General features: G+C 29.1%; 1 protein-coding gene across 17 annotated transcripts in view; it reads right to left on the bottom strand.

Annotated features, from left to right (window-relative positions):
* Window positions 1–16,471, bottom strand: part of LOC413504 (serine/threonine-protein kinase mig-15) — a 31,096-nt gene that overhangs the window by 11,702 nt on the left and 2,923 nt on the right. For 2 of the 17 annotated variants that reach the window (XM_026443104.1, XM_026443110.1), the window contains exons 3-15: window positions 13,094–13,150; window positions 9,664–9,708; window positions 9,303–9,585; window positions 8,981–9,192; window positions 8,642–8,870; window positions 8,290–8,550; window positions 7,903–8,084; window positions 7,137–7,157; window positions 6,076–6,255; window positions 5,817–5,920; window positions 4,768–4,859; window positions 4,106–4,182; window positions 1,928–2,833 (exon numbers count right to left, since the gene is read on the bottom strand). In XM_026443104.1, coding sequence (XP_026298889.1) covers window positions 1,928–2,833; window positions 4,106–4,182; window positions 4,768–4,859; window positions 5,817–5,920; window positions 6,076–6,255; window positions 7,137–7,157; window positions 7,903–8,084; window positions 8,290–8,550; window positions 8,642–8,870; window positions 8,981–9,192; window positions 9,303–9,585; window positions 9,664–9,708; window positions 13,094–13,150 — 2,649 coding nt within the window. The remainder of the gene's footprint in view (window positions 1–1,927; window positions 2,834–4,105; window positions 4,183–4,767; window positions 4,860–5,816; window positions 5,921–6,075; window positions 6,256–7,136; window positions 7,158–7,902; window positions 8,085–8,289; window positions 8,551–8,641; window positions 8,871–8,980; window positions 9,193–9,302; window positions 9,586–9,663; window positions 9,709–13,093; window positions 13,151–16,471) is intronic. The other 15 variants (XM_026443116.1, XM_026443119.1, XM_026443117.1 and 12 more) reach the window with 13 other exon arrangements.

The raw sequence follows: 16,471 nt of genomic DNA, 5'->3' as shown, positions 1-16,471 counted from the left end.
GAATTCCTGAAAATGAAGCCATTCCTCTTTTCACATGTTTTTCTACGTCCAATAATAAATTCTGGTCCTTGTTAAAAATCAATGAACAATATTATTTACAATGTAAAATACGAAATAATATTTTTATGGAAAAATATTATTTTGCATTGAATATTTTACGGAGATAATATTAATATTTTTGTTTGAAAAGTATGTATTTACATGACGTTTCACTAACTTCTATATTGATATGTGCATATATTAACTGATGCGTTTTTCCTTTCTCTGTTTTTTTTCTATTTTTCTTTTGATTTCTTTTTCTACCTTTGTATTGTTTACTTTAAGAATATTTATATGAATGAAATATTTTTCTATAATATACACATAATACATAAAATTTAATTAAAATTAAAATTCTATTTTTCATAAAATTTTTTTTATATTTTTCCAAATATTTTTAAAAATTTTTTTTTAATGAAATTAAAATTAATTAATTTTCTAATGAAGTTAGTGAAACGTTATATGTATAGTTTCATTAAATATCATTAGTACTTTTGTAATTAGAAATTAAAGTTGACAAACAATAATAAACCATTAAGATGATATTAATAAGAATAACATTTTTGTAAGTATAAGTAAGTAAGTATTGTTAGACAACAAATATAGCAATATTGTTAATAATAGCGTTAGTATTGTTAATTATAACAATAACAATAGCATAATAATAACTATAAAAGTACCAACAAAATCAAAAATAAAATTTTCTAAATTTTTAACCCTTTCTTTGAATTTAATCTTCTACAATCATAATATTATTTTATATTTACTTTTCATTGGAAAATCTTTTACAATTCTCTTTATCTTATTCATTCAAAAATAAATTTGTTGAATTAAAATATGAATAAAGTGCAAATTATATAACAAAGGATGATACAGAGTAAAATCAATCAAAGAAATCTCAAAATGATTAATGCGTTTAAATAACTTGAAGTGTCATAATATGAAAAAAAAAAAAATTATTGTGTACGAACCACAAAACAAAAAGCAAGAAAAGACAAATTCCGTTAATAATATGAAAATGTTTTCTTCACTGTGTTAGATAATTATTATAACGATATTAAAACACTATTATAATTAATATGAATATGTTGTTAATTCCATTGTACCAGATATATAAATTATTCAAATTCTCTAACGTTCCTCTATGAAGCTTTGTGCGACCTTATTCGAATGAGTAATCTAGTAAAAATAGTAGGAGAGTAATACTGGTAACAGAATATACTGATAGCGCTAATAGTTGTATCCTACTGAGTAAGTCTGTAAATCTGTAGAAATAATAAAAACAGGAAAGGTAACAGGGAAATGCGCCTAGAATTCGAGCGTAGCTGACTAGCTTTCTATATCGATTTTTGTAATAATATGCCGTTAGATATTTGGAGAAAGAAAAGGATGTAAAGGTTCGATGATAAAATATGCCTGTCGATCTTAGTTTCCAAAAAATAATTCGAAACTCAAACTACTTATCAAAACTAGTTATTTATTAAAAAAAAAAAAGAAAGAAAGAAACCAACATCAAGCAAAATTCATTAGGATGTAAATATATATTTTAAGTGATAAAATTAATTTTTTACCAATGACATTACATCGAGCGTGAAAGTCACTCTCAACGCAATGTTTACAATACGAGCAGTACACTCTTAAAAAAAAAATATCGTCGCTTTCGTCACTGCAACGAAACAAAAAATTATTCTTTTGAAACATCGACAGACACTTGGCAAGGAAGATGATGATCGTTGGACAGAGAAAAATAACACATTAGGATGTCGAAGTTGGTACGCGTTGGACAGAGAATAAAATCGAAGGTAGAGAATAAAAGGTGATGCAAATAGGTAATATAATATATATCTGTCAGGCAAGCACACAGGCAGGGCTGATAGGGGGGACTGACCTGGGTGACAATGGGGCTGTACTCGCTAGCCGTTGTACTGGCCGTAGATTTAATCGTTCCCGCTTCGTCGACCGCGGCGGAAACCGCGTCCGATGGCCTACAACATCGCCTCCTCGCGGTGTCATCTTTATCGCGTCCAAAGTCGAGCCTTCTTGCCTCGTGCCTACTACCAAAAACGATCTCGCTCTCGGTTTTCTCCCTTCTAGGCCTCTGAACACCGTCACGACCGAACGAGAAGTCTGTAAGCACCGGTTCACCGGCGCTCACAGCGTTCCCCTTTTTCCCGGCGATACCTGCAACGCTTATCTCGCTGCCACGCCTGTTCCCGCTCGAGAATATGCTCGATCTCGAGGTGTCCGACTTCTGTAAGTATGCAGAGTGTCTCGCGGACGGGAAAAAGTCGGAATTCTCACGGCGGAAAGCGCGTGCAAAAGCGCTGGACGTGTTCCCACCAAGCTTCGAGTCGCTCTCTTGCCGCCTGTGCACCGCCTTCAACTGCTGTTGCTGATGCTTTTGATGATGATGATGCTGCTGTTGCTGTTGCTGATTATCGTACTTTCTGCGTGACGACAATTGTTCCTGCCTCTTTAACGTTTTCTCCGTGGACGAGGAGGAAAGGTGATTCTCGTTAACCGAGGAGGAGGAGGAGGGGGGCTTGTTGCACGCCTCTGCGCTCGACGACGACTCTTGCGACGACTCTTGCTGTTTCATTTTATCCAATCGTTCGTTAAAACCTTGGAAAAAACGGGTGAAATCCCACTCTTTGAGCAGGAGTTGCTCCTCGGCCTCGGAGCGTCGGTTGTTGTTGTTATTATTGGTAGTGGTGGTGGTGGTGGTGGTGGTGGTGGTGGTAGTGGTGTTGGTGTTGATGTTCGCCGTGCGATCGTCTGACATCTGACTAAGTTTCTAAGGAGGCGTTCGGACGAGGACGGTAAACAAAAAATGACAACAAAAGAAAAAAGAAGAGAAGAGAAGAGAAGAGAAAAGAGAAGAGAAGAGAAAAAAACATTCGCGCGAAAAGAAGAAAATGTTTGGCGTGCGGTTATACATAACGCGGGCTAGGCTGTGATATGTATGTATATATATATGGTGGCAGTGCATTGCGATCAAGTGTAATTATATCAACCGGTCAAATGTATATATATATTCGTTTCTCTAACGTATTGGTATGGCACACGTTGCACACGAAGCAAGATAATATAAAATAATATCTACTGTATGTATGTATATATATATATATATATACACGTGTATATATAATTCGTAAGAATATATTACGCGATATTATCAATATAAGAAACAGTACTACATGAAGCTACATGGAAAGATTCTGACTGATCTCTCTTTATCCAACTTTATTGGAAGGAATCATCGTTCGAACAAAGTTGAAAAAAAATTTGAATTACTCGTTTTGGCTTAAATTACACTGAATGCATACCTTAATTAATTAATATCTTTTTGCGATATATATACAATTAATCAAATCTAAGTAGTTCTACTCTTTGTATATCGTACATCGTGATATCTTGTCAATCAATTTTTCACGATGATTTCGCCGATTGTTTTTCCTCTTTTTATATTTATATTCTTTGTACATTTTGTTCTAATCTCTTAACGCTGGAATGGTGACAGAAATACGTATAATGATAAACACATTAAGTAATCGTATGAAAACAATTTAAAACATACAAACAATACGCATTTTTCAATTATTCAAATTGCAGAAGAATAATGGATGAGTAAATTTTTTTTCTTTTGAATTATTTTCAACTTATTAACAAACATACAACACAACAGAGAGATATATCTATAAAAAGGGGAAATGGAAATACAATGCAATCGTTCGTATTTTTTTTCTTTCTTTCTTTCTTTCTTTCTTCCATTTCTATTTTTAATTCGATCTCGATAGATAGTTAAAAGCATGTTTAAAGAATGAGAGAATTTTAAAAAAAAAAAATATACATGGATCGCTTCATGAGAATGAAATAAATAAAGAGACATAAGAGTATAAAAAAAAAAAAAAAAGAAATATTACATTCAAACCGAATACGAAGATCGATCGATCCGATATTATCTCATTATCAATATACACATAGAAAACGACAAGAAGGCGCTAAAAAATGTTACGTTGACTTGCAATTTGCGTTTACGCATCATAATTAGACAACAATCACTTACCCGTTTCATGACTAGCGTACGATCTCCTGATTCTTCTTCGTCGGGGGTTGGTGGAAGTGGCCGATTCGGTGCTCCACCTGTAAATACAAAATAAAATGTAATATTACACATACGACTTTATAACTTTTTACAGTGATGTTTCAATTTTATAGAATAAAAAAATTTTGTTCCTATATCTTTCCAATAAGCAAGTTTCTATATCTATATCTATATATATTTATTATATTTATACAGGGTGGGGCTCATCAAGTGTTTATAAACTGTTTTTTTTTTTCAAAATTACAGATATCGATATGCTTTTTTTTTTTCAAATTAGATTAGTTCTGATAAAGATTAATACAAAATTATTATTCATTTAAACGTTTACATAATTTGGCTAAATTTAAGGCAATCGTTATCCTTAGTAATTCTTAAAAATAGAAAGAAATTTGAATGAAACTTGATACTAATTAGATGTAATATAGATATCGATATCTTTCCTTGTTTCAGTTGAAATCATTTCTTTACTTAAGCATCCATATTTATCCTTGTATAAACCTTGCAATATTATTGTACCGTCCTCTTCAATTATAATATTCTATTTAATGTAATAAAAACATATGAGAAAACTATTAAAAATGAATAGAGAAAAATATTAAAAAATTAATTGTTCGATGTCCTACCTTTCGGCTTACCTTCGAGGTGCGAGTTCTGAGCATTGTGCGACGACGTAGACGATGGATCCGCGGATGGTCTGAAAGGAGAAAATTCGGGTCTGCAGCAACGGGAATAGAAATGATGGTCGTAATGGCGTACGAACGAATGCGTTGTGTGCGTTGCGATGGCGATGCGAAGACGACGATTCGAAGCGACATGTTGAAGCGTAATGAAAGATGAAATCAAACAAAACAACATTAGTAAGATTAATTTAACTATTACCCATGGAATACATAAAAATATTAAGTATACAATGGTTCCTCGAATTAGTCTAATTAGGTTCTCAACATTAGAGCCTTGTTGAGAAGTGGCATCCCAATATGGTTTTGAACAGGAGTATCAATCTGTTTGACAATGACATTGACAATGTAATTGAATATTTTAGAAAAATTTTCAAAATAAATAAATAAGTAAATATGTATGATAGACAAAAAAAAAAACAAGACAGATATTTCTCTTTAATAATAATACTAATTGAAGATAATTATTACTTAATTAATTATTGTGAAATATATTTTTTATATATTATTATATTATATATATTATTTGTAAAAAAACATTCAATTACTGAATTACTTTTCTTTTATCATTATTAAATTTAAAATGTTTTGTATCATATAAATATTTTGGATTTTAAATTGAAATTTAATTTGAAAATTGAAACAGATTGTATTCGAAATTCAAAGACTTACTATAAGTATTTTGAGTTTCTCATTTACTATTTCAAGTTTCTCATACAATTTTTTCTAATAAATAAATTAAATAAGTATTTAATTTACTTTCTATAAGTAAATTAAATAACAATTTAAATATATACTTTGTTCTTAAATTATAGTAATACAACTGTTGTTTTGTAAGTTAACCAAATAATGAATACAGATATAAACTATATCTTCTTTTATTAGAAATGAAAAGTAATATTTATGATAAATGTTATTTAATGAATGAAGGATTAATCGTTAAACGTATATTTTATCCATTTTCACCAAATATATAATATAAATCTTTGACTTACAAAGGTTTTGGTGGATCACTGGCAAGTAATGTACCATCATTCCTCGCATTATTTCCTCCTGCATCTTCGAGGTCATCATCACTATCGCTTTCAACGGATAAAGCCTATAAAAAAAAAGTATATAAGTTAAAAATATTTTTAAACTTATATAATATAATTCATTCTTTACATAATAGAATGATCATCGCATAAATGCACTAAGACTAACTATTAACTGGAAATCAAAAAAGAAAGGTATACATAAAAATGTAATACTTACTTGATCGAGTATACTGGAAGACTGTGGCATTTGTTTATTGTTTTGGTCATTACTGCTCGCAGGCTGACCGGAATTCGACGTTGATGATGGAGCCTTATGCTGCCTGTTTGGCCTTGGCGGGGCCTCTGGGCCCTGTGACACACCAAGCTCGTTGAGTTGAGCGGCCAGCATGTCCAAGTCCTACCACCCACACACACACACGCACAACCCCGTTAGTCACTGTTCCGAAACACCTCCAACAATTGTTTAAAAGCCGCCACCAATCAGCCAGGCGAAGCAGATGACAGAGGTACAAATATATATATATATACTAACTATTTCTATTCCTTTTGATTATGTTTTTGAGTTATGTTGATTATGTTTATCAAAATTATTAAATTACTAAAAAATTGCTTTATTTTTTTGTACAATGATGGATTATCAAATGGACAAACATGTATAGACAATTATTACATAAAATATATTTCCCAATGCAGTTAGATTGAACATAAACCAAAAGGACACTGACAAACACATTTATTTCCCTGTTAAATAATAAATACGTTATATTTTTATTACATTAAAATGTGATGAGTGAAATTTTAAGTTATTTAAAATATTATTTCTGAATCAACTTATAACATATCCTGATATACAATATGTGTTGTGTTTTATACATTTATAATGCAAACATGTATTGCGTTTAATGCATTTAAAGCAGTATATAATCGATTTTCTTGAAAGCATACATTCAGGTAATTTGTCTGAAGCATTCAAAAATGTTGTATTATTCTTAAATATAATAGGAACTAAACACGATATAAGGAATAAATAATACACATTTAATAAAGATAAAATTTAGAAATCATTTGATTGTGATTCTGTATAAAAATAAACCAAGCAAATTATTTAGTAATACCAGAAAGAATATATCATAGCCGCGTGTAACATGTTTCATAAAATTGCACGTATGGATAATTAAAAATGTTACGCTTAGGGAGGAGAATACATGTCACTGTATTATGTATAAATGTAAAAAAAATGAGAATGTAAAGAGAAAAATAAGTGTATGTGTTTCTTACCTCTGGTTTCCTTGGAGGCAGCTACGGTACGTGTGAACATGGAAAAAAAACAAAAACCGAATAATTTCAAATCTACGTGCAAGATGCGCGGGTATGTATTTCTGTATGTATATATGTATGTGTGTGCACGCGTGTCACGTTTATAAATGCAATTAATTATACGCACGCTAGGAAATAATTATGCAATTATATTTGCATACACGCCAGCGACTCAATAGCAAAATAGAAGAAAACTCTGCGTGCTACTGATAAAATATGTATTTGTTTATAAAAATGTAGCAAAAGAAAAATATAAAAATATATATTTATACATACAGTGTGCTTGATTTAAATAGCAATAATTAAATATCTCAAAAAATATAAAAAATACAAATACAATGCCTTCCATATCTTTTGAGAAATTTAACAATTGCCATTTAAACTAAATACACTGTATATATATATTGCAAAATATATACAAAATACACTAAGTTAATGAGAGGCAGCAAGAAGGCAAAGTAGGGTAAAAACAGCATGTGCTTGTCTACGATCTTTATAAATCATATTGAATCATTCAATGTTAGAATCTGCTTTCATAAATCTGCTTTCATAAATCTTAATAACATTAGTAATTATCTGAAAAGAAGATATTTCCTAGAAGAATAATTATCATAAACTGTTCTAACGATAAATGATTCATTTTATATATTTTATTGGCATAAAATAAGTGCGAAAGAAGAAGTTGCAATACGGAAATAGAGAGGAATAAAAAACAATAAAAACTTACCATAGGTTTAAAAACATGACTGTTTCTTTGTGATGCTGATTGTCCACCAGATCCTCCACTACCGCCTCCACCGATAAGAGGTTGATGATTAGAGGGTGGTGTCGAAACTTTATGAGGTTGTCGTGGATCATCCCTAGGTGTTGGAGGTAATGGCCGAGACGGTGGTTGTGGATCTGGAACTACTATAAAGCGCAAAATAATTATGTAACATTTAAGAAATCTGATTCGTTGTTAGAATTAATAACAACTTTATATCAACAGCAATTTTACATATAAAATGTATCCTCAGGCTAAAAATAATTGATTAATGATACACTGATATATATAATTTTAATGATAATTGATTTTAATTATCATAATTGATTAATGATATACCATCAAACGCACCGATTAATCTGTGTGGAATGGCAGGTCGTGCAGGTGGTCCTGGCTCTGGTATATCTCTTTGAGCTCTGCTACTCGGTTTTTCTTTAGCAGCAGGTGGTTGAGGATTTACTTCTTGAGTTAAAGTTCTACCTTCCTGAATTTGCTGGAAATTCCTACGCAATGTGTCACCACCAGGTGCTTGAACAATGGATGATGCTTCACCGGCTAATGCTGGTTCATCTTCTTCATTCTCACTACCACTATATCGATAATCGTCTCTCTCTATATATAATAAAATATAAATAAAGAAGCATTATTAAAAATTTTATTTACAAATAATTTTTTAAAATATTTTTCAATAGATCTTTTTTACCTTTCTCCTGTTTACGCTTTTTACAGCGATCAATATGATCTTTAAGTTGTATCCTAACTTGTCTTTCCGTTGGTTGGTCCCGAATAAACGGATGTTTAAGGAGTTGTTCCGTATACGGCCTTTGATGATAATCCTTTACTAAAACCGTTTCAATAAAACCGTGGAATTTCTTCGCCCACTTTTTCGATTTGAGTCTTGGTGGTGGATTACGTGGGATCAGAAATAAAGCCTTTTGTGTGAATTAAGCATAATCAGTTAAAATTAAATTTCACCCTTTTAAAACAGAATATTAATATACAATAATTGTGAAAGATATTTACACATATTTCACATACTCACCCGCATAGGATGAAGATCGCAAAGTGGAGGTTGTGATTCGGCCATTTCTAAAGCGGTAATTCCCAATGACCAAAGATCACTTCTGTTATCATACGTGGCGTCAGGATTTTCATCACAGGCTATTACTTCTGGAGCCATCCAATATGGCGTTCCAATAAATGTATTTCTCCTACCTATTGTCCGATCTAATTGTGCACTAACGCCAAAATCAACTACAACATAATGAGATTAATGTTAAAACATGGTTTTTAAAAAACATTATGTTAATAAATTGAAATATTAATTATTAATTATATTTTAATAAAGGACATTGAAAACACACCAAGTTTAACTTCAGCATTATCGGTTAACAGAACATTTTGCCCTTTAATATCCCTGTGTATAACTTTATTGCTGTGAAGATAACTAAGTCCTCTCAATATTTCCCGCGATATATACGCAATCCATTCCTCCTTTAAACTCTGGCCTTTAGTTGACTTGACCAGATCTGTAACGGAGCCAGCTCCGCAATATTCCATAACCAACCACAATTGATCATCTTTTCCTGGTGATGACTTCTTCACGAAGGCACCGTAATACGTTGCTATATTTCTGTGATTCGAATACTGTAACATAGGATAGAAAATATATAAACATAAATTTCGTCTTATTCTTTTTCTATTTAAAATCAATTCAATACTCACCCTTTTTAATACATTAATTTCTAATTTGATTTCTTCCTCTTCATCCTAAAACAAATAATAATAAAAATTGATTAATTTTCATATATATATAAATAATTCAGAATTATCTTAATCATTGATCATTTTATATATAGTTAAAAATTATATTAGTTGTTTTCATTAATTTTTGAAGATCTATAAAAATATATATCTGTAAAAATATTTCTATAATATGTATATATAAATATTTTATAACTTTTCTAATCACAAAAAATTTGTTTGTAATATGAAAAATAAATTGAAATTACATAGTCAAACGTATTTATTGTCTTCCAAGAAACAATATCATCATAAGGCCAAAAACCTTATTATTATTTTCCAACCGCAACCAGATAATAAAAGAATTGTCACTTGTGAATTAAATTATTACTTAGTATACAAGCAGCAACCTTGAATAACCTTGAACCACTTGAAATGGCCCTGAACCACCTTGAACGACACTGAACTACTTCGAATAGCCTTGAACGACCTTGAAAGACCAACATATTCTAGGTCAATGAATTCTTCTTGGAATGGTTAGGCGCATAGCTAAATGAAAGCACATGATCTATTGAAAAGTCAAAGGTCGTTTTAAATTTTCAAAGGCAATGCATTAGATAAAATTTATTATTAGATTGCAACATGTTCTTCTCTCAAAATAAAATAATTTTGATAAGAAATATTGATTCTCTGATTAAATTTTTTATATTTAAATATATGTAATGTTTTTCATTTTCAATGATTTACAAAATAAATTACCATTAATTATCATTACATGTGTCAATTTTATCTTTACTTTTATTAAATCGATTAAAAATCAATATATTACACAATTGTATTGATCGTTACAACAAACAGATATACCGATATTGATTTAATTAGATTAGATATCTATCTAGTGTCGCAAAATAAATTATCTAAAATACAAAAAAAAAAAAGATTCAGAAAATGGATAAAAAAAAAAAAGAATGATTATCCCAATTAACAAAGAACAAATATCTGAATCAGAAACATCTGAATTAACAAAGAACAAATATCTGAAAAAAGAAAATTCCTAAGCATTTATAGCAATGTTTCCCAACTTGTTTCGAGTTGCGATTTCTTTCTGTAATATTCAAGTAACTTGCGACCCCCTTCTTTCATACAAGGTAAGAAAAATCGAGAGGATCACCTTGATACTTCTGTAAAATATAGCAATGCATGTATTATTATATTTTTCCACTAAAATTAATAACTACTGAAAATTGTTAATTAAAAAAAAAAGAAAAAATACTTTTCAACACCCTCAGAGACCATGATTCACAAATTGGGAACCATTTTGTGATTTATGACATTGGGTTATGGGACCTTAAGAATCCTTACTGATGAGTGCATTGGCAGGACGAGAAACACTTTCTTTCTTTTTCTTTTCCGATTTTCCATAATTTAACTTCATTTACAAGCATCGCAGCCAGGTCAACTGACCTGAAAACCTGAGTCACCCTAACTTACGTGTCCAGACTATATCCCTCTTATTCATAAATATAAAGAGAAACCTGATTTCGTAGAAGATAGTCATAATCGATGATCAGATTAGATAATGAAAAGAATTCCTCTTCATTGAAATAATCTGGAATGAATTAAGTAAAAAATTAAAAAAATTTCACTATATCTTGTATTGTATTGGGTTAGCAGATCTGCAGAAGATCGCTTATAATATAAAATAATTCATTGAAATAAAATGAAAAGATGTATTTATAATGATTACAAATCTGATAAATAAATTAATTTGATCAATCACAAAGGAATTTTTATTTATCATGATAATCTAGCTGCATGAAAATGATAGATAAAAAGAAGTGAATAATTTTAACTAGAAATTAATATTACATTTATTAATACTTCAATCTTTTCTTTTATCTGACCAGATAATATAAATAGAAATACTTGCAAGAATAGAAACAAATATTCAATATTTAATATTGAATGGAATAATAAAATTTATATGTACTTAATGATAAATTAAGAATACGATAAAAAAAATTGAACATAAGAAATCTCATTTAAAACAACTCAACTCTCTGCAAAACTTTCTTTCTCTCTCTCTTTTAACTCTACACTCTCATTTCCAACTCTTTCTCAACTGACTAGTGCACGCATTCTTCACAATCATTTATCCTTGCATTCTCGCACATTCTCTCCTTCTCTATTTCTCTGTTTCCCTCATTCAGTGCAACTATCTCTAAAAGACGTTCTAAAATACTTGATCTAAAGTTGATATATTATCGTACATCCTTCGTTTACGATAATCAGAAGTATTCTTCTTTAAGAGATTACAGTAGTAATTCACAAAAATCTTCATACATCCTATAAAAAGATCACTTTTATTAAAAATTTATATTTTATTCATGTTTATTACATAATCATGATACACTTATTTATTAATTTTATATAACACAATAATAAATTAATTTTGAATCTTCTTAGCATATAATATACAAACCTTGGAAATTACATAGAATTTTATTTCAATTTTTATAGAATATATCAAGATTTTTGTAATATGGTTGTAATATTTATAGTTTTTGAATGGTTTTAATGTTGCAAAATTAAATCCATGAATCACGGTATGATTCCTTTAACTTTTATAATAAAGAAAAAAGTCAATGAGACTATCAAAACTGGAACATTTATCAGATAAGGAATTGTAATGAGATAGATAAATATTATTATCTTGTTCACATCCGTTCTAGAAAATAACAATAACAAGAATAATGACAAAGATACACCATATGTATGATCTCACCAATTTTTTAAAATTTAATTAAATGGTTAATCATAATAAAAAAAAATATAAATAGTGATTGTACATTCATAGACTTGTAAGAAGTGTAGTGATGCATGAAATATATAGCTATTATTATACAACTACTATGACCTACCGTCGCAGAAAGCTTGAACAAAAGAAAGAAAGCGAAATGAAGCGTGCGAATGGATCTAATTAGTTAGATATATGTCCTTTTATTTTAAGTAACGTTAATTATAATGTCGTATCATGGTGGCCAGAATTATATATTGTTTGATTTAATATATAATCAATATTTGTAATCTCTTCATGAGGAAAGACATTCAAGGATGCAGCAATTTGATGAAATTTTTGAAGGAGATAATTTTACTAAAAAAAAAAAAGTACTTTTTATCCATGATAATTTATATCTAGGCGTTTACCTCCCTTTTTTTTAATATTCAAATGGCTTTCTCCTTCTCCTTCTCCTACATATGACAAAAAAAGTTTTTAAAAGGGTACAAAATCATCAGCTAAAAATATTACTCTTTACAAAAAAACAGCCCCCTGGAAGAGGATTCTGATTGAGAATTCTATCAACGATCTAAGATCAGAGATATAATTATATTTTAATAAAAAATTACTTACTTCTGTGACGTCCATAACTTTAATGGCTGCCAATTGACCAGTTTTGGTATGCCGACCCTGAAAAATAAAAAAATTGAATTATTATTACATACAATTTATCCTTACAATTAAAATATATAAGTAAAAAGCATTCATTTACATTCTAAGGAAAAATCATCCATCCATTGCTTAATTCACTCCTATTTATCTCTTCCTAATTTTTATTTGTGTGCCACCTCAATTTAACCAAATATTCCACTTATCACTTTCTCTTTCCGCAAATTTTCTCCAATATCGTGTTAATTTCGATCAACACAAATATCTATCTGCATTCCCAACTCCGCCCCCGTACCTCCATCCATACCCCGTAAATTACCGCTTATCGCGAGTTATAGATACATATTTCAGAATAGAGAACTCGAAAATACGAATTCGAATTATTAACGATGGCTCTACGACGCGCCAATGCCTAAAATATATTCGCTAAAATATCAACAAGAGACATAGCAAAATTTCCATTGAGATTTGCATCATCCTCGATTACAGGCCGCTTTTATGCTTTTAAACAGAATTGGAGGCCGTGTAACAGGAGGGGGGAGGGGGGAGGGAGGATGCAGATCCATCGTGATCGTATCAATGAAGGAAACATACATACATACATATATACAAGATAAACAATGTGAATAACGAAAAATCGTGAAAAAAGTTTCGCAATAATGTAATAAACGAGGAAAGAGCGGAGAGGAAAATTTGAGGCATACGTGCGAATATATGATTATGATTAATTAATTTTAAAAACGATTGAGTAAAAAAAAATGGGAAATAAAAAAGCGAGAATATAAAAGAGATAGGAATAATCTACGGTTTATACACGAAAATATACCGTGAAATATTATTTTCCTACGAGGATTAAATTTTTATTAACGTTTCGTGCAAATATTGAATAAAACTGGATGGAATTGTCAGAAGAAGTAATTAAGAAGATTTCTTTCTTTTTTTTTCTAATAATAATAATTTAATAAAAATACGAAAAAAAAAAAAATGCATTCTTCGACGAATAATAATGACATCTAAAGAAAAAAAAGAAATCGAAGAAATCATTATTATTCGATAATTTGCCTTACTATTTTTATCGACACGTAAGTTTTCCCAAGTGAAAACGCTTCGTTGGAAAATAAAGATATGCGCGACACGCGATATTTACTTTTTACAGCCATTGTGAACATCTGATGAAGAAGAACGATGAAGGCACTGGAAACAAGTCACATTCATTGCAAAAATTATGTTAAATTCGTATCTCATTTAAGAAGAAAACTGTGGGAACAAAGAGAGTTTGGCAGCAATATGTTTCCCACACATTGGGGAATCGACAAAGAATTTCATCCTTATGAATGAGGAGAAACATTTCCTCTTAATGTGCCAGTAATTACCTGCTATAATACGATCGACAATATTTTAGAAACTAATTTAATTTACTTACAATATAAATAAGAAGTCTTCGTCCATAATTTTTTTTTTTTTCAACAAACGTGTAACAATCATTGATATATCCATGTAAAAAAAAAAAAAAATGAAAAAATAAATCAAACGTGAAAAAAAAAAAATAAGAAAAATGAAATGTCGTATAAAAAATAATTTGAAAGTATATCCATTATTAAAGAAAATTCGTTTTCAAGCCATAATTTTTAATTTTAAAACGAGATAAAATAAATGACCTTGAAAAAATTAAAAAAAAAAAAAAAAATCGATATTTTATTTTAGTAGCATAACATAAAAGATAAAATTTACGTTATTACATTATTGTACGAAATATTCGTATTATTATAATCATTATTTTTCTTAATAATAATAAACGAACGAATGAATTTTGAATTTTTTAAACGAAATACTATATGAAGATACTATATCAAAACAAATTCAAGCATGTGTGATTTTAATGACCTTCAAACTCGTATAAGGTGAAGAATAAATAAAATAATTTGAATATTTCATTCCACACCATTGCACTCTAGTCGTATAAATGTATTTCATATTGATAAGACCACATTGCACCTTCATTGTGATTGGCAAGAATACGTTTCTTAGATCTATGAATCACATTTTTCACGCCTTCTGCTAATTTTATCTCGAATATCGGTGGATACGCTTTATAAATCATTTTGATCTCTAGACTATATCATAAATAATATTTTTAATACGTTAAGCCCCAAATTTTGTAATTTTTTTGTAAATTTTTATAACACGTTTGTAACAACAATAACAACAACAATAATAATAATATATAATCTACTGATGAAATTAAATTGAAATATGATACTCATCTATAAAATTATTGTGATTAATTAATTTTTATTTGTACGTATTATATATAAGTTTTTAACGATTATATATAATTCAATTATATGAGATTCTTAATAATAGGATTTGGCATAGTGATTTTCCTAATATTTGTTAACTTTTATGAAATACATAAATAATCAAGTACAAATTGACAACAGAACGTTTAATCGTTTGTACTCATGCGCGTGGCTGTTTCATTCGTTCTATGTCGTCATCAATAGTAGGTCATCGCACTCTTCCTCATTCCCCCTTGTTCTTTATCATCGTGCACACATACACGAAAAATAAGAATCATAATATTGTCCTCGTGTCAATATAAAAATAAAAAATTAATTTTTGACCAACACGATTAATTATGTCGTAATAATCAAATTAATAAAGATGTATCATTCTACTTGTTATGATAAGCTTTGCATAAAATAAACAATCAAATTAAATTCATATCAATACACTATAAAAATGTTAATTAATATATATGATAATTTAAAATATGAAAAAAATTTTTTACATGATATCATTGTTGCTGGAATTCTCCTTGTTTTTCATATTGAAATATTACTACTACATTTTTTGCATCCTTTTAATTAAAAAAATTTGCTTTTCATTGCGTCATTTCTCTTTTCTTTTTTTTTTTTTTTTCAATTAAATATTTCACCAAAGATAAATTCGAATGAATTTTTTGAAATAAATAATTATCTTCTTTGACTAATTAGTTGTAAAATTTGTGACTCTTTTTTTTTTTTCAGAAAATTGAAAATATTAATATATATATTTTTATACGATTTATGCATTTAAATTTTTTTCAATTTCATACAAAAATATCAGAAGATTATAAAAATATTTCTTTATTGAACAATAATTTATTATTGATAAATTAAAATAAGAACTACTTATTATCTTTAAATTCTTAGTAATGATACTTAATATATTTACATAATATATGCATATAAATAAAAATCATTCTGTGAATTACATGTGACGAAAATTGATCAAGAAAAAAATTTAGATGTAACAGCTTCTTTCTCTAGCGTTTTTTATTAAAATCTTTGAATAATTTAT

Source organism: Apis mellifera, linkage group LG10 (genome assembly GCF_003254395.2).
Source record: "Apis mellifera strain DH4 linkage group LG10, Amel_HAv3.1, whole genome shotgun sequence".
Taxonomy (NCBI): Eukaryota; Metazoa; Arthropoda; class Insecta; order Hymenoptera; family Apidae; genus Apis; species Apis mellifera.
The sequence above is the reverse complement of the archived record's forward strand: the minus strand, read 5'-3'. Positions and strand labels throughout refer to the sequence as shown.